Source organism: Thermobia domestica, chromosome 10 (genome assembly GCF_964235325.1).
Source record: "Thermobia domestica chromosome 10, izTheDome1.hap1.1, whole genome shotgun sequence".
NCBI lineage: Eukaryota > Metazoa > Arthropoda > Insecta > Zygentoma > Lepismatidae > Thermobia > Thermobia domestica.
Window position 1 is genome coordinate 64,738,962 of NC_137463.1, and position 21,318 is coordinate 64,760,279.

Below are 21,318 nucleotides of genomic sequence, written 5' to 3' on the forward strand. Positions count from 1 at the left end.
AAGTAATTAACTTTGGTTAGATACTACAGTGTCTTCTCATTAGATCTGATTGATAAATTGTGAATATAACCACAGAGTTTTAGTTCATGTTTTTAACCGAATACTGTAAAGCAGAAAATACACTACACAAAGAGTATTTTAATTTGTCTATCTAACTTCAAATAATTTTCGTTATATTAATGTAGTTTAAACATTTAATTGCCTTTTTAGAATTGATTAAATGCAGTTATTTAAACATATAATAGAATAGGTAAGTCAGTAGAGCACGAATATTCCACATATATATATATATATATATATATATATATATATATATATATATATATAATTGCACGTTTACAACTTTACCGTTCTGGGATTTTGGTACAGTTTAATGTTTTCTAAACTGAAAGACTGAATTTCAAACCATGGCTATTATATATTTTTTCAGTGATTTAACCATAATTTTATGCATAAGTCAATTAGAAAATTATATTGGCACTCACAAGTACACCTTGAATCAGTTTCTGAGCTGTACTGGCCTGAAATAAAAGACCATACAATAATTATGAGTGAAATATGTTATAAATTTATTACTAATTTGTTTTTTGCAGTTTTGTACTTGTTTAAAACTGTACTAACATTATCTACTCTTTCATATGATATTGAAATTTGAATAAAGTATTATACTAAGAATAATAAATCAATTATGTGAATTTTTTTTACATCGATTTACTTCAAACATATTTGAATTACTTTAAATTCATTTTGTTTTCTAATATAGGATGGTGAAATGTTCAAGCTTAATATAACTCGGGCAGTAAAGTTAAGTGATGATGTATGCATGCGCCCTATTTCATCCAGCGTTTCTGCTCTAATGAGCTACCATTTCTGTCATTAGTTTGTCATGGAACAGTGGTGTGCCGAGCATCTGTCTTTGTCGTTGCAAGTTATTCCACGTATAATAATAGTCTAATTGTTTCTCGGCGTCTCTAGAAAGACCATTTGAACGTGAAGTACTAAGGGAAGTTTCAGGTGGATGGATGATTTTAAATTAGGTACGTTTAATTTGATTAACAGGTTCTGCTTGGAATTGCTATCCAAAAAGCTTAGATTTTTTTAAAGATTATTAGACATTGACACTGCTAGCAATGCAATTTTATATATTCTGAAAATATCTGCTATTTTATTAGTAAAGGACACATTTTGACTGATGTTTTATTTAATCAAAAAGGAAACTCTTTCAATGACATCGTACGTAGCATCTGCTCAAGACAAGAATAACAGCAAGTAGAACTATTACTCTTTACTTTTCACTACCAAATATTACTATATTTGTCTTCATCTCCATTACTCGGCATTGGACACCTGTTGTCGTCGGTGAGGAAAACAGAAAAATAACAAGCGCTTTTGGGTACAAAACGAATGAACATCCACCTACACTCATATAACTATTTACGTTTTCCTTATTTTGGCTTCTAAGCAACATACGTACAAGTAACATGCTTTATCCTTTAAGCATCAAAAGCTCAGACAGGCCAACTGTAGAAGGAAAGAAAAATAGCATGGAATGAAATCGGCAGGAATACATTACAAGGTAGTATAATAGTATGCACTAAGTTGAACTAAAGAAAGACTAGAAAAGTAAGGGAGCATGCCATAGAGTTTCACCACTAAACCTTCATAATTTCAGGACTAAAATCTACTAGCTTGCTTGGACTGTTCTATAACAGTGATATATAATTTGCTTCAGGAATTACACAGACTCATCGTTCTAAATATTTTAATATTTTCAGGAATACTCTAATTTTACAATGATTGTAAGAAATTCATTAACTAATACGTAGTATATAGGGTTGTGTGACACTTCATTTCCTGAATCTGCACACATGAAAATAACTTCAAAATTACTAGTAAGCTTCGGTAATTAAAGAATAACAAGAATAACACTACTACTATTACTACTAATATTACTAATACTACTACTACTGATTCTATTACTACAATTACAGCCTGTAATTTCTACAACTTATTTGGTTCCGTTGGCCTAGATTCATATAGAAGTTTTTTGTCAACGTGACGTCTGAAACCAGAATAAACTTAATTAGTGGCACAAGTAATTGTAGTTTGTAAATGGATAACCGAAGTTTTGTATTGCCAATAATGTTTTTGTTTGTGTGACTGAATACTTACTGTAGATTTCCATTTGGTCAGATAGAAAACCTTGTTAAATTTTGTTCTACACTAGCGTTCAGAAATTGCTTTTTCCGCCGTAGTTCATGCGCCACTAGGGTTACATTATGTTTCCTTGAGTGTTATTGGACATTGTATATGTCTATCTATTGCAAACAATAGTGTATTAATACCATTATTTTAATGACTAGTAATTAGTATCTATTACATTTTCTGGGATATTGTAGTTAAAAATAACTATACAAAAACGCATCACATCATATAATGCCTAATATCGCGAGTACAGTTACATTATATGATTGGCTGAAACGAATAAGTATTGCATATTCTTAGCTTCATCAATACAATCACATTTATACCGACCTTCATCTGCAAAAAATGGCTGAAATATCTCCCTTCCTTTTGAAATCCCTTCATTTCACATTACGTTATTTTGTAAAGGAATTTTTATAATGCCTCTGACCACACTGTAAATTTAATTGACAGCCAACAGTACACTTGTTGATATTCAAAATAAACGGCACAAAACATCATTTAAACAATTTGTAGCTCTACAAATCTAATCTGGTATGAGAAAAGCTGAACAGGGCTTTTCTTCTTGTTTCAACGCAAGGTACTTCCCCATTTAATTTTATGCTCGCGTTAATCTTCACGATGTGACTATATAGCAAAATACATGTATTTGAAGTATGAACAAAAGATATGTAATTTCTTTGGAACTAAATAGAAAAATCCGTTAAATATAAATGCTCGTGTGATTATATATGCGTATGGAATTAAAGATGTTTATTTTTTTATGTGATGCGGGAAATATTTTCTTTTTAAGTTTTTAATGCGTATTCATTGTCTCACTGTGCGGTATGAAAGCAACATAGAGAAGAACATAATTCAAATTTGAGGTGTAGTATTTTCATTTGTTGTTTATTCTATTGTTTTAGTATAAGTTTAACTTTCAATTTCATTTTCGCTTTACCTTACGATTAGTTGTTTTACACACGTATACAAGAAAATTATAATAGCACAATTAGCAATATTCACTCCCAGATTGGACATTTTTGCCTTCTCTTGAGCGTAATAGTTGGCAAATTCCTGAACTGGAAACACTCGAGCAACTGGATGTTAAGAGCCCTCGCCATTCGTGTTCCGACCATTTTCTACTGTTACCTTAGTTATTTTGATTGATTTACCTACTGAGAAGTGATTGTATGTGCAATATGTGAGCAAATTCTAGGAAAATAGAAAATATCATTTCCATTTCATAATTCGTGATTATTTTTTCTTTCTCGCATTTCGTTTTGAGCTGTTATTATTTTGTAAGAATTTAGGTTATCCTGAGAATAAAGTATTTCACTGTTTGAAAGTAGTTCTACCGAGTAAGTGCTTTCGATATTTTCTATTACTGGTGGATATGTAGTGTTTTTTTTCGTTCTGACTGTTTTAAAATTTCTCCAATTTGATCGTTTGAAATTTTTATCGGTTTCTAAAGAGATTTATCCTATTAATTGTGTGCTGTTTAGAAAATAGGTAGACGTGTCATCTTGATAATTTTATTTAGGGGTTTGGACAGTTTTATATGTGCTTTGACATATATTTTTGATAATCTGTCTCTTTGGTTTTTAGACAACTTTCGGTTTTACATACTCTGGCAGAGTGGTAAATTTGGCATTCTTAATACTAATGTTCTTAATTTTTCTTATTAAATTGTGTAATGCTATTTTGCAGTTGATAATTCTGTACTTAGCTGTTACATTAGGTTTCAGAAATATGTTGTTGGCCACGGTGACTCAGTGGTAGAGCTTTTATCTCTAGTCCATTGAACTGCTGGTTTGATCCATATCGCGCCAACTAAATTTTGTGTTGGACAAACGCTGTATGATTGGGTTTCCACGGGTTCTCCAGCTTCCTCCCACTTTCTTCATTACACCATTTCATTCACTTTCGTTACCACATTGTACTTTAGCCAGCTGAAATAATCGTGGGACGAAAACCTCCGACGGAAAACGACATTTTATGAAATATGGTGTGTATTGTTATTTCTTCCCCTTACCACCAACAACGCTCATTATCTTCATTGGATATGAACCATATTGCCTGGGCTACAGCTGTTCTGATTAAAACATTTCATTACTTGTTACATGTTAGAATATTCATACTTGTTGTACTTAAAATTATGTAGCCATGTCTATACCTAAGCTAGCGAGACATCTTACACAAAAAGGTATTCATTTCATGCACAACATACTTCAAGTTTGAGTTATATACGTATATATGGTATGTAATAATTCACTAAATAACACATTTTGGAAATCCATCAACTCTACATTCCAATACTTACAGGCATATTGCTTCATATCCAAGGATAGGTCGAGTACTTGGTAGTGGTTTCTCATAGTATTTTGTTTCATATAAGACCATTGTTTGTGAATTATCACTTGGACTGAGACAACAGAACGATATATGCACCTTATAATAGATAAAGTAGATTGATATGAAAAGTACTTTAGCGTTAACTTACAAGTCCGTCCAAAAATCCTCTTCGTCCCTGCAAGAAATTAAACTAATGATATAATATATGTAATTATAATGTACAAACTTAAGATTTTACTATAGAATTTCATATATATATATATATATATATATATATATATATATATATATATATATATATATATATATATATAAATTTCCCACCTTTAGTTGTTTCTTACTACTAAACTATATGTTAACGTTTTCTTTAGTATCATATACATCTTAATACGTCTTAGTTGCATTTATGTCTAAGAACATGGCAAATGAAGTCATTACGCTGTTCCAGGGAATCAATTTACTTGCAATATAGTAATATTGTATAAGTTTATATACTAACTTCCATGCCCTTTCTTTACGTATAAGGTAACTTTTCAACATAATTAGCCACAGATATTAGTTCCTGTTACACCCATATGATTAAAGTGAAACATTAAACAAAAAACAGTTCAAAGGAAATTCTATTTTCAAATATTTTATTAACGTCCCGATTCAATTTACGTTCGGCTTTTTCGCAGTAATGTAAGAAATCCCTCATTGTAAATAGGGTATGCTTAATAATGGGAAAACCTGCTTGTCTGATAATATCACATATTCCTCAAAGTTTAATATAATATTAAATTATTCATTAGGTCTCTGATTATAAATTGCACATTGGCCGTGAGGAATATTTTGTATTTGCAGAGCAATATACTCCAGATAAAGAAATACCGAAAATCTATAAATTATCCACCTTTCTCTCTAATACAAGTTCACTCATGTCCAAAATGCTTGTCGCATATCTACAAGGAACTTGTTGTGGGAATATAATTTTATAATGATCTTGCAGGGTACTTTTAATACTGTTTAATAAATACGGAAATTGGAATGAGTGAAACAAAATGCATCTTTTCGATATATTGTTCTTATTTATTGATCTTTTGACATGAAATGGCCACCTACATTTCTTACAATCAAAGAGTTCGTAAGGAAGAAGAAAAGGGCAAAATATTCGAGAGAATGATTTAGTTTCTCTTATGTTATTTATTTCTTATTTGACTTTGGGTTTAAAAATCAGCGTTAAGACTATAACTTTGTCGATTAGAAGTTGTTTAAAGCTCAGAGTCTGGCAGACAATAAGTCTGACAGAGATAACAATCCCAAGAGCTAATATCGATTGTTTGACAGAAAATATAGCTGTGAAGCCACAAGAATGTTCAATAATTTTGAAACAGTATGTTACTAGTAAAAAGTATAATTAATTTTATTTATATCAAATTTAGCGCCTCACAATAGTATCAGATTATTACGTGAGATATATGGAGACAGAATTTGAACTTTTAATTTCAATCCAGCCTTATATGAGGCAGTACACGAATATATTTAAGATTAGATATAAATAAGGTACCATTTGCATAGTTAGGTCATTTTCATTATACTAACGGTCAAAATTATATACATGGATTTGAAGGAATGTTCATTTTGTATACTCTACCAACAATAAAAATGTTGCTAAATTTCTACAAAGATAACAAATAAAGTATGTAGTTATTTGATTTCTGTGTTAAATTGGACCTCACACCCAGAATGTATTGCGAATGGAGAGAAGGGGACGGTTAAAACTTGATGTGAGTATATCCAACATACTACCTGATTGTGGCAGTTCACTTAACACCTTGGCTTACATACATAAGAATGTAACTGAGTTATTTATATGGATGTTAAGGTAACTGAGAATGATTTACTAAGTTTTTACTTATCACAAGGTAGTTGAAAACGTAATTTACCAATGTGAAGATAACGTCCACTAATGTATATTCTAGTTGAAATATAAGTTAAATCTACAACTTCTTTGAATTACACTAAAGTGATTCCGTTTTATTATGAATTCTGCTTGATCGCAATGAAGGAGGAAGAAGTAACGGATATATAGTTTGTTTTAGAAAAGAGTCTTTTCAAATATCAGAACCATCGTCAATTACAATCTTAATACTTGTATATGTGGCTCTGTAAACAGAAAATACTTCTGTTAAAGACAACTTCTCTGTCAAAATTACCTTGTATTTCAATATCCAATATAATTTTTCCTTGATTTAACACTTACTGGTTATCTTGTATATGCCTCTTTTGAGTCTTCTAAACCAGTCCAACCTTGTTAAAAATTCGTAAAAAAAATCCCAATTAACCCGATCGAAAGTTTTCTTCAGAATCAATAAATACAACATACACTTAAGTTCTGTACACTTCCCACCGATTAACCTTAATAATGTAGTTCTAGCTCTTGTGACTTCACCTTTCCTAAACAACAGCGTTTCTTCTTCAATTCATTTTTTTATTCCATGTTTCGCTAGTTTCCAATTCTTAATTTATTGGATTCAGTTATTTCTTCTTTCGCCGTTCAACTAAGAGTTCATTCTTCCTCTTGTTTTGTGCCGGATTCTTATATAAGATAATGATGATCGTTTCAGGAAAAAAAGTTTGTCACTTTTCTGCATCACGTATTCCTTTCTAGAGTCACAACAAGTTTTTCTTGCCCTTGTTCCTCATATTCTTAATATATTCGTTCGGTATATTATATAAGACGTTTGTTTTGTGCTTCTAATCTCACGTATTGCTTCTTCAAAGTAACCTAGAACAATATTATAACTTCTCTCATCCTAATGTAGTTCATACTTAACTTCAACATCAGCGCCACACGGCTTATTGCTACTTTCGATCATACGTTAACATATTTTCTTATCATCCTAACAAGGTACATTCGCGAAGTGTCCCCTCGGTATTCGTAGAGAATTGATTGAAATGCAAAGTTCTCCACGGCGCAATGTGTATTGTACTAATTGTAATCGCCTATACGTGTAATTTGAATATTTATAGGCCTTCATATGTCCGGAATTTAGTCAATCACTCCTATAAAGACCAGCCAAAAATGCTTTTAGATTCTTTAGATATAATTGGACATGAATGTGGGAATATGCAAAACAAATTGCATCAAGTACTGCTTATCTGACATGTGTTACCCATCCCGGCCGCCATTTTGTATCTGCCATATTGGATTCAACTTTCGGTTTTCCAAATGGGAATACGTAAAGTTCATATAAAGTTTCTCGCAATTTCATGGTGTAGTTAATATTAACATAGCTTGTACCGTGTGCAAGGTATTGCATTTTAGAAGTCATGCATTTCACGAATGTTGCAAAAAATTGAAAATTGTGCAGTTTCACGTGTGTATATATATTTTAAACGATTTATTCTTGACGAAATATTTCCTGAACGTAAATATATACATACACGCAGACATGTATGATACAGATATACATACACACAGAATAAATGATAGGTCTTCACTTAAATGTGGTAGTATCTTCATTTACATCAGGCATTTTGACCGTCGGACTTGTTATGGTATAACATAAAAGTAATAACAATCGCTCAGAGAAATGTAATAAGATTATAACATCAACGTTGTAAACAGTTTGATTATACCTACAGTCAGTGGCGTACTTACGATTTTGTTTCGGGACTTTGGTAATTTTATTTCTGGAAATCTCAAAAGTCTGCTAGATTTACTTTAAGGTAGAAAATAAACTTTTGGAGGTGGTTTAAGCCCGGTAACCCCGTCTTAAACACACCACTGCCTCAGTTTTTTGCAGTTAGAAATTGTTTTTGTTTGTCAACATCGTTACCATAGCTGATGTTACTCTACAATGTCTACTCGCGAAGTGCGTAGAGGAATTTAATATGCAATATCTTCCAAACAGTACAAGCTACGGTAAAATTAACAACACCAGTAGAATTCAGAGAAGATTTTATATAAATTTGATATATCACTTTTATCTATTCCCATTTGATAAATCTAAAGTTAAATCCAATATGGTGCATCCAAAATGGCGTCCGGGGTGACTAACATGTGTCAGAGAAGTCGCACTTGATACAATTTGTTTTGCATATACCCACATTCATGTGAATTTACATCCAACGAAAGTAAAAGCAATTTGTGTCCGAGCGTTATTGTAATGTATGGATTCCAAATCTATGTAGGCCCATAAATATTTAAATTACTCGTATAGGCCGCGAAAATTAGTACAGTACACATTTGGAAACTGAGAACTTTGGATTTAAATCAATTTTACACGAATCCCGAGGGGAAACTTCGCGAATGTACCTTATAAGAGTCTCTTCCTTTTCATGAGTAACATATTTATTTTCTACCGTCATTTTAATACTCATCAGCAGTTTTATAGATCTAAAAATATTTGCAGTTCTCCCTATATTGCGCAACTCTTTCTAATTTTCATCCTTAATGATATATATTTTAATACTACTCTCTTGCTCTACCTGTTTTTCTACATGCGACCAGTTCTGTGTAAACATGTTTTGACATTCATTTTCTTTTTAGATTTTATACAACATTCCTAGACCTTTTTTGTTTTCCGTAACCAATAACTTGTTTCACAGAATGTTGCATGCTGACTAAATTTGCTCAAATCGTTACCTTCTCTTAGAATCTTCCTTTTCTTCTTTAAATACCTTACTCAAGGTTTTCTTGGAAAATATCGCTCTTTTTCATTTCTTAATTTCCCAGTATTCAATATCTTTTTAACTTATTTTATGGTTAGATTTTTCATTTAGACATCCAGTTCGGCTAGCACATGGTAATGATCAGAGAAAATATTAGCCCTAGCTAGGATCATTCATTCTCCAAGTTATTTCGACACATATCCGGAATCAAAATATGTTTCATATTTTCGACCGCCTACAGATGATTTTTATTTACACTTTATACTTTGGGCTTGTTTAGTTGTATACAAAGTGGATGGTACGTACGGATGTATTACTAAGAGATCGGTTCTCTTTCATTTAATTCTTAACATCACAGCTATATATTCGTTTCACTATCTTCCTTTCTAAACACTTACCCATATTTTCAAATACAGTTACGACTAAACTCTTTATATCTGAGGATAAACTATAGAGTTCCATAACTTTTAATTTGCAATTACTTTTATTTTAATTTTACGATAGCCTAGAAAGTTACTCTCCGTAATGTCTTGTTTAAGGTTGTCGTTCTTATCTGTAAAATGATACATACATTCGGCATCTGTATCCTAAAAATGCTGTCCTCCTCATTTGTCATTCATGGAATCTCCAAATTATTCAAAATCTCTCAACGAACAGTTCTTTTCATAACACTTTCCCGTAGATCATTATCTGGGATGTTTAGTCTTCATAACTAAATTTTGACCATCGAATGCTATTGCAAACACTTTTCTTTCTCATGAAAGGAGGTTTGTTCATATATTACGTATTTGCAAAGAATTTATTTTATACTTACGGGTGGCTTTGGTATGCGCAATGGGGCTTCTGTCGGAATGTCAGGTAACTAGTAATGAAAACAATAATTTAAGTCATATAGTGTACATGTAAATTTTATAATTAATATCTACATTATTTAGTTTATATTGCTTACTTATATCAAAAAGGTTTTTATTTGAAACAATTCAAGATTGACAAGTGTTACATAGTATTCAATTGAGTATCGTAATCAATATTTCCTTCCATTAATTTTCAAAGATCCTACTAAGTTGAAATCAGCATTGGAACACACACCTTAACCAAAAACATCATTTCCTGTCAAGTAAATAAATATTATTGGAAAGAAATATGTTTGCACTAGTGGATTAGGGAATTCTATAGTAAGTAACATTAGAATGTAATTTGTGGAACATTAGTTCACCCTTTAAAACCAGAAGAAAACAAGAAAATATTTTAATTATAGAAATATATTTGTGCCAAGTGAGTATGAAATAAAATATGAATTGTTGTACACTTATATATAGGGCCCTTTAGGAATATTCGTATCTGAATTTTCCTAACTTTCTTCGTGGAACCATTAATTTAGCTGACAAACTACTATTCATTAAAATATAGATTTATACTGAAGTAGGACATTATATATGGGAAATATTTCGAAAATAAATGAAAGGGATCTATGATATGAACACGCTGCTATATATAATATGATATATATATATATATATATATATATATATATATATATATATATATATATATATATATATATAATATGCAAGATAGTGGTTGTTATAGGAACAAAATTTAGGTACATGAAACGATTTGGCGTATCAAAAATTACCGTTATTACATTTACAATTTTTAACACAGGCTTTGAGGTTGAAGGAGTAAAAGTATTCAAATTTATTTGGAAATAATCTCTAGAAATAAATAAAGAAAGTAACAGTGTAAAATGTAGTCAAAATATTTCAGCTATTATTCGGCCTAGTATTTAATTTCTGAAACAGTTTAACTATTGTTACTTTTCCTTCTTAGATACTATATCACTTTGTTTTCCCCGTTTATTGATCCAAAATTATTCTTTTTAATTTGTTTTTTTCCCTTTCGTTAGAGTCTTAACGTTAGTAATCGTAATTATAATCAAATCTTCTTTTTACTCTAATATAGTTTCGCTTAAATTTTGTGGTTTCTTACATATTCCCGCATACACGTTTTGAGCTCCGATTACCGTAATGGATTTTCAGTTTTTCGCGGGTAACTGCAGAATGAGCAGAGATATCGTATACTAGAAAACACGATGGTATGTAAAGAATGAAAAAAGACACATTTTGGTACATGATACATCTCCTTCGCTTTATTTGTTCAGTAAATATGAAATATTAAGTTATAGGAATTGTGTTCTTTTGTGCTGATAGAACGGTTTCCCTGGGAGAACTCGGTCAGTACAGATTTGCGTATCTACTAAAACTGTGCGTTTAAATGAAGAAAATACAAAGAAGATTTTCGTGTATAGTATGTTTATATGTTTCTGTCAGTGGCTTAAAAATCACACATTGGTAATACTTGCGTATCCGTAACGTTCACACAAAATAATAACTTTGTAGTAAACTTAAACGTTTATTTTCTATAATTTCGGAAGCTAGTTCTTTTGAGCAGGTAAATTAATTGACATATAATTTTTCCTCATTTTCTAGTTAAGTAGAAATATCTGGCTAATTATCACATTAAGTCCTCTGGCAATACTGCACATGGGCAAACAAGTAAGCTCAACGCTGAAACCAACATAAAACTTCTTACAGTTATTTTACAATTGCAATATATTATATGGAATAGCAAAGAAGGAGCAGATTCTAGGTGTGAGAAAACCAGCATTATTTTGATTTTTAGATAATGTTCACTTTGTGATATGCACAAAGAGAAACCGTTATGTCGCGGATGCACATGTTGGAGTGAAGGTAGTAGTGAGAGATCAAATCTGGAACTTAAGGTTCCCTTACCGATGAGTAAATTGTTTAAATAGCAACGATGCTCATCAAGGTTCTGTTTTTTCTTAGTACCATAGAGTCGAAGCAGAAATTTATCAGCAGTCCCGGCTGTTGTTTTTTATTGACAATCGATCATTGAATACTAAAACTGTTGTCCTCAAATATATATTTATCTGGAGAAGATGCATGGCTTGAAGTTCACCCTTTTGATATATAGCCGAAGTTGTATTACAAGCTATTGATGGAAGCGAAAACAACAGTTCATCATATATTTCTTTATCAAACAATAACTATTGCTTGTAAATATTAATATAGTGTTATGTTCCTTAGTCCAAACAGCAAGCCTTAGAAACCCCGCACCATACTTTTCCTTTGTTATTGCTGTTAACAGAATCAAGAGATCAGAGTAATAGCCGAAGACTTGAACAAGCACTGGTCATTTTGGACTTCCAAGGCTACATCTTTCCCTTCCATGTTTTTGATTAATATATTTCTTTTTCAACTGCTAAGTAATATGTGACAGACTAATCAGCTACTAAACCCGATGGAATTCTAACAAATTCCTCCAATCAATGTTCAAACAGATTGTGTTCCATTAACCGCGCAACAAAAATATATATATTTACATCTCAGACATGTTTGTCTATACTTCTAAAACGTTCCTCGACATACTGATGAGATAATACATGATATGTGTTAGAAAACGCTTCAATGATGTAGTGATTTCTTAACATGTTGCTCCACATGTAACCTAAAGCATTAGAGTGTTTTCTGCAATGCCTCTCTCATGAATTTATCCACCAATTGATTTTATCACTTATGAAACTCGCTCAATTACCATATCAGTTAGCACACCGGGATAAAACTTTACATCATGAGGCCTTCAAGTTCCTCAGTCGAGAGACTTCCTGTTCAATTTGTGGATTTGTTCGTAGTAAAGATGTGCAGACTTTGCCTATAAAATATGCCCAGCAGCGTGGAACTGGGGTAGCAAATGGATGATAGAACTAATGTGAAGTGAAGTGATCAATTAAGCGTTCTCTTGGCCCTTATGAATACCAACATTTAACATTCTCGACATTTTTTTTTCTTTTCTAAAATTTACTTATGAACCAAAATTGTATCTTGCTTCCTCTGCAATTTAGTCGACACGTATTCTTAATTTCGTTATATCAGCTAGGCTGTCCACCATCAAGAATCGATTCCATATTTCCTTTGTCTTTACTTGTGTCACTCTTTCCGTTTTCGTTAAGTTCTTTGAGTTTGCACCAACAGCGTTTTCCGCACAAATTAAACAATAAGAATTATAATTACATGTGCCCAACGGGCTCCTTCGGATGGAAAAAACAGTGGACGATTGTACTTTTTACAATGCCCGTTAACACAGTTCTACAGTTCAAGGTTTGGTATATGACTTTTTGCAGTTGCCATGAACCGTTAATTAGGAAAGAATTGACAAACTCTTCACCTTCCCATCATTCCTCCTATATTTCGACTAATGTTAACATGATATCTTCTATTATTATTCGAGGAAAGAAAGAAAAACGTTATAATATAATTAATTAGTGCGTTAGCTAATACGTAACATTAACGAGAACATAAAGTAGCTGAGTTACCATTACTTAAACATTCCTATCTCCTGAACGAGTAGAGGTATATATATAAACAAAATACGTGTTTTCATTCTCTTCATATCATCATACTTTATTCCTTTGTCTGGTCATTTTCGAGTTATAGGCGAGAAACTTAAGATTACAGAGTTATAGGCGCTACTTTTTCCAATGACGGACGAAGTTCAAGATCAATTTTAGGTGACTTTAAATATGCTGATAAAAATGCCAAATACTGCAACAGTGAAAAATTCCTTTCTTTTATGAATTGCATTACGTTGTTCTCACAGAATGACTGCAATAAATACAACAATTAATAAAATCATATAACCAAAAATTTGTAAAAAAAAAATGCTAACGTAATATATTAAAATTATATTCGATATACATTGAGTTGAACAAATATTTAAAAAATATGTGGAAATAATTCCATGAAACGAAATTGTTATTATTATGTGGAAAGAAGTGCTTGAAACAAATTTCCCATTATCTGTAGCGAGTTAAATTTTGCATAGTAAAGACCTTTCAGTTGTACATTTAAAATGCATATTTAAAGTAAAGTAAACATAAATGCAAAAATCAATATATAACAAGTATTTCAAAATTATCTACACTTACCACTTGTCTACAGAAATTCACGACTTCTTCCGTATAATCCTATGGATAAAATAAATCGTACTTTAATATGTTAAGTTTACAGTGTGTTATTGTTTTGCATTGACATGAGTCAAAATTTGTAACTGCATGTTTGTTTTTTAAATCTAATATTTTAATGCGTACATTTGTTCTCTTAACTCTGCAGTTACATAACAGTTTTTAGGGAAGTAATTTTTCCTTCAGCAACTAAACTTGTTCAGCATCTGTAATTGATTGATCTTCTATTAACACAACGTAAAAGCAGAATCGAATCGTAAAGGCATTTTTGATGCTGTTTTGAAATATATTAGCGAAATGTTTGTTAATCATTCCCTAGATTGGAAACGAAATTTACTTATGAACCAAAATTGTATCTTGCTTAGTCTGCAATTTAGTCGACACGTATTCTTAATTTCGTTATATCAGCTAGGCTGTCCACCATCAAGAATCGATTCCATATTTCCTTTGTCTTTACTTGTTTCACTCTTTCCGTTTTCGTTGAGTTCTTTGATTTTGCACCAACAGCGTTTTCCGCACAAATTAAACAATAAGAATTATAATTACATGTGCCCAACGGGCTCCTTCGGACGGGAAAAACAGAGGATGATTGTACCTTTTACCATGCCCGTTAACACTGTTCTACAGGTTAAACCTCAGGAATAAGCTCCATGGTTTTAAACCTCAGGAATAGAAAGAAATAAGCAAAGGCAGAAATTGGAATATAGCGGTGTTAACATACAACATATATTTTGTTATTTCAAAAATGACTCCCATCCTACAATAGCTAATCCGAATCAGTACATCATTTCCTGATCTTCCCATTACTTTTTCCTCAAAAGCACTATGTAAAGAAACCATCCTACGGCGATTGTTCTCCTTCTCTTCTTTAGGATGGTTTCTCGCATGAAGAAAAAATAAAAGAAATAACGAAATACTAAAATACTTCTCGTTAAACAAAAGGATTTATATCCTAACAAAATTGTTTGACGAAATCTAATAAGTGTGTAAATTTACTTTGGTTGTATTCCCGTTTTTGTTTGTTTTTTTTTTTTTTTTTTTTTGAAAAGAAAAGAGAATTGAGGGAACGCCAATGTAAGAATCGTTGTGGGATATTGCGTGCGGTTCGTTAGAGACGTGGTTTCTGCTCTCTGGCTACCTGCTCGGTGTGCGGGGATCAGCCACGTCTTACGGTTTAGGAACGACGAAGAGCGAAGGACTCCCGTCTTCATGTCGTCATAGTGGTCCGGTTGTGTGAGAGTGAAAAGAACAAAAGGTTTTTGAATGCCGCAGAATATGGGAAAGAATATCTATCTTATCTAAATTGAAACTTTAATTTAGATATTCGGGAGTGAAACTGATACCGATATATTTTTAAAAAACGGAGTGAAAAGTAATGTTGAATGAGTCACTGCATGGTGGGACAATCCATTATCAGAAGGCTTGTAATTTCTTTTTTGAGTATTACTAAGGCCTTTTTTGGATCCCTATAGCCTCCTCTAGCTTTTTCATTAATATTTTCTTTCATAGTGGCTCAAAGGCTGCATGCTCAATGTTTGGAAGAGCAAGAGGCCTACTCAGAAGGCTCGTATAAGCATAGATAAGTCGGGTTTTAGATACCTATTGAATGTCTATAGCCTTCGGTATCAGTTTTTATTAACATTCTTATTTCATAGTGTCACAAAGGTAGCATGCTAGAAATTGAGATAGCTAAAAGTCATATGAGAGAGGCCTGTTGAATGCCTTTAGCCTTCCGTAACTCTTGTTATACGTTTGAAGTTCATAGTGACTCAGTGATTGCATGCTCAATTCGAGAGAATAAAAGTTCTGTTCTGAAAGCTTGTAAATGTCTGGAAAAAACGATCTTATATAAATCAATCAAATGGTCATTTGTTTTTCGTGTAACATTTTTATAAGGCATTTCCTTTGTGACTCAGTGGTAGCATGCTTATAAGAGTGAAATACCTAAAATTGGAAAACTATTGAAGTACCCATTCTTTTCTAAAGTTTAAATTGTCTTTCATAAATTAGACCGGAAAATAGGCTACTTTTATTTCCCGACTCTTAGTCAATCCTTACTCAAACAGCTAATAGGGGGCATTCAAATAATTTTGTTTTTTGAGCGTGAATGAAGAGTAAAGTCAGTGCATATTCCATAGACGCAGCCGAAGGAGTAAAAAAATAAAAAGGTAAATAGGTAAAAAAATAAAAAGACGGAAAGAATTAGTCTGAGTGGTGAGTGAAGAGATATTTTCATAGTAAATGTGTGGTGTTCAGTTTACGTATGTTCTCGGCCTAAAAAGAAGTCGTACTTTATTCCACTTTGCTTTGAAAAACTCCAGATTTTAATTCGATAATCAAATCCATCGAGGACTGGTATTTTGTCCTAAGTTGAGTATTTTGTCCTCCCATATTTTCATTTCACGTTATCATTTTTTTTATTGAGACTTGTTCGATATTTTTTAATTGAATGAATAATTATAATCCAGTAATCCTCTTAAAAGAAATAAATTACATTTAATATTTTTTCCTTCATTTTTCGTTTTTCCTAGTATTTTAAAGTTACGTTGATAGATCCTTCAAACAATCGAATACGACAACTCATACATTGACGCTTCTGAAAGGTGATTATATAGAAATTTAAAACAAAGATCTGAATACCTTTGAGTATTTTGTACAGAGATTAATAGGGTATTTAGGAAGTAACTTCTTTCGGATTTGAAAGAAATTGCAAAAACTTATTAATTTAAGGCTAGATAACTTGAATTGACTTTGAAATGAAAATTTAAATATTTATGTTGAAATATTTTTCTAGTTTGAATTATAAATAGAAATAACGTTTTTGAAATTTATTTCTTGATTATTCTATATATATATATATATATATATATATATATATATATATATATATATATATATATATATATATACATATATATATATATATATATTACCTGAATTTCTTTCTTGAAAGAATTATTGTTAAATAGCTAGTTAACTTGAACTGTGGAATATTAGAGAAATTGAGGCGCATTAAAAAAAAAGTTTTAAGGACGAGAATTAGATTGTGTAAAAAATCGCAAAAGAATGATTAGACTTCTATTAAATTATTTATCACTATTATTCTTTATATATTTTTTCCGGTTATCTAAACATGTTTTTTTTTTATTTTTTATTGGTTGTTCACGATTGTGTACATGGTCAATCTAACGTATTGGTGCATATACACAAACCCCTTTTTGGTTGTTTAATAAAATTGTTATTAAAAATTGAATTTTTCTTCTTATTATTTTTATTAGTATATTGTATAACCCTGTGTTTTCTTTGAAGAGAAGTATTTGATTTATTGAATGAATTAATTAGTGGCCACAACACTGGAAGACGGTTGAGGTATTTACGATACTAGTTCTGTCTTTCTGGGTTTGCTGATTGAAGTCGGACTTTTTATTTATTTTTTTAATCTAAGTTCTATGAGCGGTTTTTCTTCGGGGGGACAGGAGGGTTACAACTAACAGGTGAGAAACCACTTCTAATAGTGTGATTTCCTAGGAAGTTTATAATATATATATATATATATATATATATATATATATATATATATATATATATATAGGGTGATTGCGTGACTATGTTACACAATTGGAATAATGTGTCTGTACAAAGTCGATATCCAGAACAAGCACAAAATGGCGAACAGTTTTATACGTGCCATGTGCGGTTGCATAACGCGCACTAGATAAGAGTGGGAAACATGAAAGGAAAATGTGAATAATTTGGTACAAATTGTAAATATATGATATTATAAAATAACAGACAAATTCTGACCAAAGCATGTATTAAGTAATAAATAATAGCCTTACAGCTTTGGCAAATTAACTTTGCCTTCACATGCTTTGCTCAGAATTTGTCTGTTATTTTATAAAAGAAGTTCCAAAGCTAGAATGAGTGGTATTCAGATATGATATTATGCTGTCCTATTATTGAACAGACGCTTTTAATAAAATGTAATAGTCATGAAACGTACTAAAATGTTGTAAAAGGATCACACTATTAAAGTGTTTCTACCATGTATTGTTGTCATTGAAAACAAATAAACAGAACTGAGCGAAAGAACCATAATGCAAAAGAGGTTGTTTCCTTAAAACAAAAGGCACAAGAATGGGAATAATGTCTTCAATCAACATTTTACAGCAGTCAAGAACATCATCAATTACCTGTAAGCGAGACAAATATCCCAATTATACTTCAATAGGTGATGCACATGGCGTCCCTCTACTTCAACACAGGAGTTACAGCGTCGCAGTAAGTTGTGACGCATCCGCTGTAACAACCCAGTTCTGTTCTTATAGTATCACAGGTAGCGAGTATTCGTGCTAATAGTTCTTCTGCGTTGTCTATAGGCGTTTCATAGACAAGTATTTTGACATGACCCCACAAGAAAAAATAAAGTGGAGGCAAGTCTGGGGAACGTGCAGGCCAATTACAAGGACCGCCTCTTCCAGCCCATCCGTCACGAAACGTTTTATTCAAATACTCTCGAGTACTAGCTGAAAGGTCGGCTGGGGCACCATCATGTTGAAACCACATCCGTTGACGAACTCCGAGAGGGACATCTTCTAATAACTCTGGAAGTATGTCGAGCACCTCTGTGGCTAAACGGTTAGCGTACGTGCCTTTGACGTGTGAGACCCGGGTTCGAGCTCCTGCGGGAGCTCATGTGGTTCGGATTCCACGTTAATCAGTAGGTCCACGTCTCATATAGCTTCGCTGCTGAACGGGACGTTAAACTCAAAATCACATCACCACACCTCTGGAAGTGTGTTGCGCAGGAATCTCGTATACACTGGTACAGTTAATCGTGGTGGCAGTAAATATGGACCTATTATCTGATCACTGATAATACCCGCCCACACATTTATGGCGAATAGGTCTTGGTGGCCTCTTTCCACAATTGCATAAGGATTTTCGTCTGCCCATACATGAGTATTGTGTCTATTAAATATCACGTCTTTCGTAAAACAAGTTTCGTAGGTGAAAATCACGTAGGAAGCAAACTGTGGATCAATTACAGAGCGTTGTAGAAACCACTCACAAAACCGAAAGCGAGGTTGGACGTAAGGATTGAACCCTCTGCGGGTTATAAGGGTTTAACTGTTGCTCGTGTACTATTTTCCAAACAGTATCTTCTGCTACTAAGCTTTCACGTGCTACCTTCCGGGTACTTACTGTTGGATCTTGGGCGAAACGATCAAGCACTTGTTCTTCAAAGTTCGAAGTCCTTGAGGTTCTTCGTCTTACTTGGTCGTAGTATTGAGGTTGTAAATTGCCCCTGTCTCGTAAGCGTTGAAAAAGTCCGGCAAACATAGTATGGGTTGGATGTCTTCTTTATGGATACTTCAGTTGATATAACCTATCAGCTTATCGACTGTTGTCATTTGATTGACCGTATACACATATCATATCCGCAAGTTCTGCTATCGAATGCTCCGTTTGATCTCACATTCGAACAAGCAAAGCACGAACTGCACTAAGGAACTCGTATGCTACGAACAAACCACATGAAGAATGATCTTCAACCTTCCACAACGCCTTCTAGTAGATTATACTTTCCTTACCTTCCATTGTTTTCTACGACAGAAGGAAGAACAAATGCTTGTGATTGAACCTGCAAAATCTGCCGTGCTTCAGGTGATAACACCGTCTGTGAAACAAAATATCTTGTCAACGATAACAATATGACAACATGTTAAGTATTCTAGACAAAATCTCGGAATCATTCCTGCAAAACATCGGAAGCAGCTACTAAAACAAACGTCCTGATAAATTGTTTGTCCTTGTTCTTTTTCAATGTTCGGGTAACGCACATTAGGGCTCATGATAAGAAATGGATATTTTACTGTTATTCTCTGGCAGTGGTCAAGTTAACATGGGATGGCAGAAAAATCCCTACCTCGTAAAAATTATCCTCGGCTCGTATCATCAAATAAAATAAGATTTCTGACTGGAAAAAAACACCCATTTCCCCCGGTTTTTCCCCTTAGTTTTGCTTGCTTTCAATGACAAAACTACATGGAAGAAAACAATGTTAGTGTACTGTTTGTACAACATTTTAGTATGTTTCATGATTATTCTTTTTATTAAACGCGTCTATACGTACAATGAACAGGACAGTGTACTATCATGTATTTACCATTCGTACCAATTTATTGACATTTTCCTTTCATATTTTCCCACTCTCATTTAGGCGCGTTATGCAACCACACATGGCACGTATAAATCAGTTCGACATTTTGTGCTTGTGCGACATATCGACTTAGTACAGACGCATTATTGCTTGCAGTTGGGACAGATATTCATCCGTATCTTTTTCGACCCGTCTTTCTTGACATATTATCCGGGAATCCCTACGCTTCTTTGGGAAATCCCTTGTGCATGAATTGCACGATCTCGACCTCAACATTTTTGAATACAGCAGCATCGGTGTCTTTGAAGTGACCATGCCGCATTAGCTCTATCATTCACCATAGTCGAGCTATAGAGCATTGAATGTCATTTTCCCATGTTTTCGGCACCTTGTAGCTGCGATATTATGTACGTTGTACAAAACTTTTTTCTAAAATTTTTCTTGTTTCCTTGTCAGGAATCATCCCTTAAATTTTGTAAATTAGTCACGCGGTCACCCCTTTATATATATAACGAACAAAATGAAAATAAATGAGGACAACAGTGAATTTCCTTCACGTATGTCACCTTTGAAGTGCTCTTTTAGCTATCGCCGTGGACTTTTTGTTATCTAATATGATATTTCGGTTTATTTCTAAACCTTACATCTAGATAATCAAGTCTCTTTGCCACTTATTGTGTCATGCAAGAAGTTATTGTCTGCGTTTGCGCAATGTAGTACCAAGATTAAACTCATAATTTATTCCAATGTGTTTCATCATTATTGATGTACAAAATATTGAAGGTTCATATTTTGTCAGGTTTAGTTTGTTAGCTCCACAAGAATGTTAGTGTTTGAAGAAATGCTGTTTTAGGTGTTTTATATTCCTGTTCTTACTCGTTGTCAAAGATACAAGCAAGTTATGTCTACTGTAGCA

At 32.7% G+C, this 21,318-nt stretch overlaps 1 protein-coding gene across 1 annotated transcript in view; it reads right to left on the reverse strand.

Annotated features, from left to right (window-relative positions):
* The window catches only part of LOC145662484 (uncharacterized), a 534,791-nt gene that overhangs the window by 439,099 nt on the left and 74,374 nt on the right, over positions 1-21,318 (reverse strand). Inside the window, exons 12-15 of the mRNA XM_081728093.1 lie at positions 14,204-14,242; positions 10,010-10,057; positions 4,688-4,714; positions 486-521 (exon numbers count right to left, since the gene is read on the reverse strand). Of these exons, the coding sequence (XP_081584219.1) occupies positions 486-521; positions 4,688-4,714; positions 10,010-10,057; positions 14,204-14,242 (150 nt within the window). The remainder of the gene's footprint in view (positions 1-485; positions 522-4,687; positions 4,715-10,009; positions 10,058-14,203; positions 14,243-21,318) is intronic.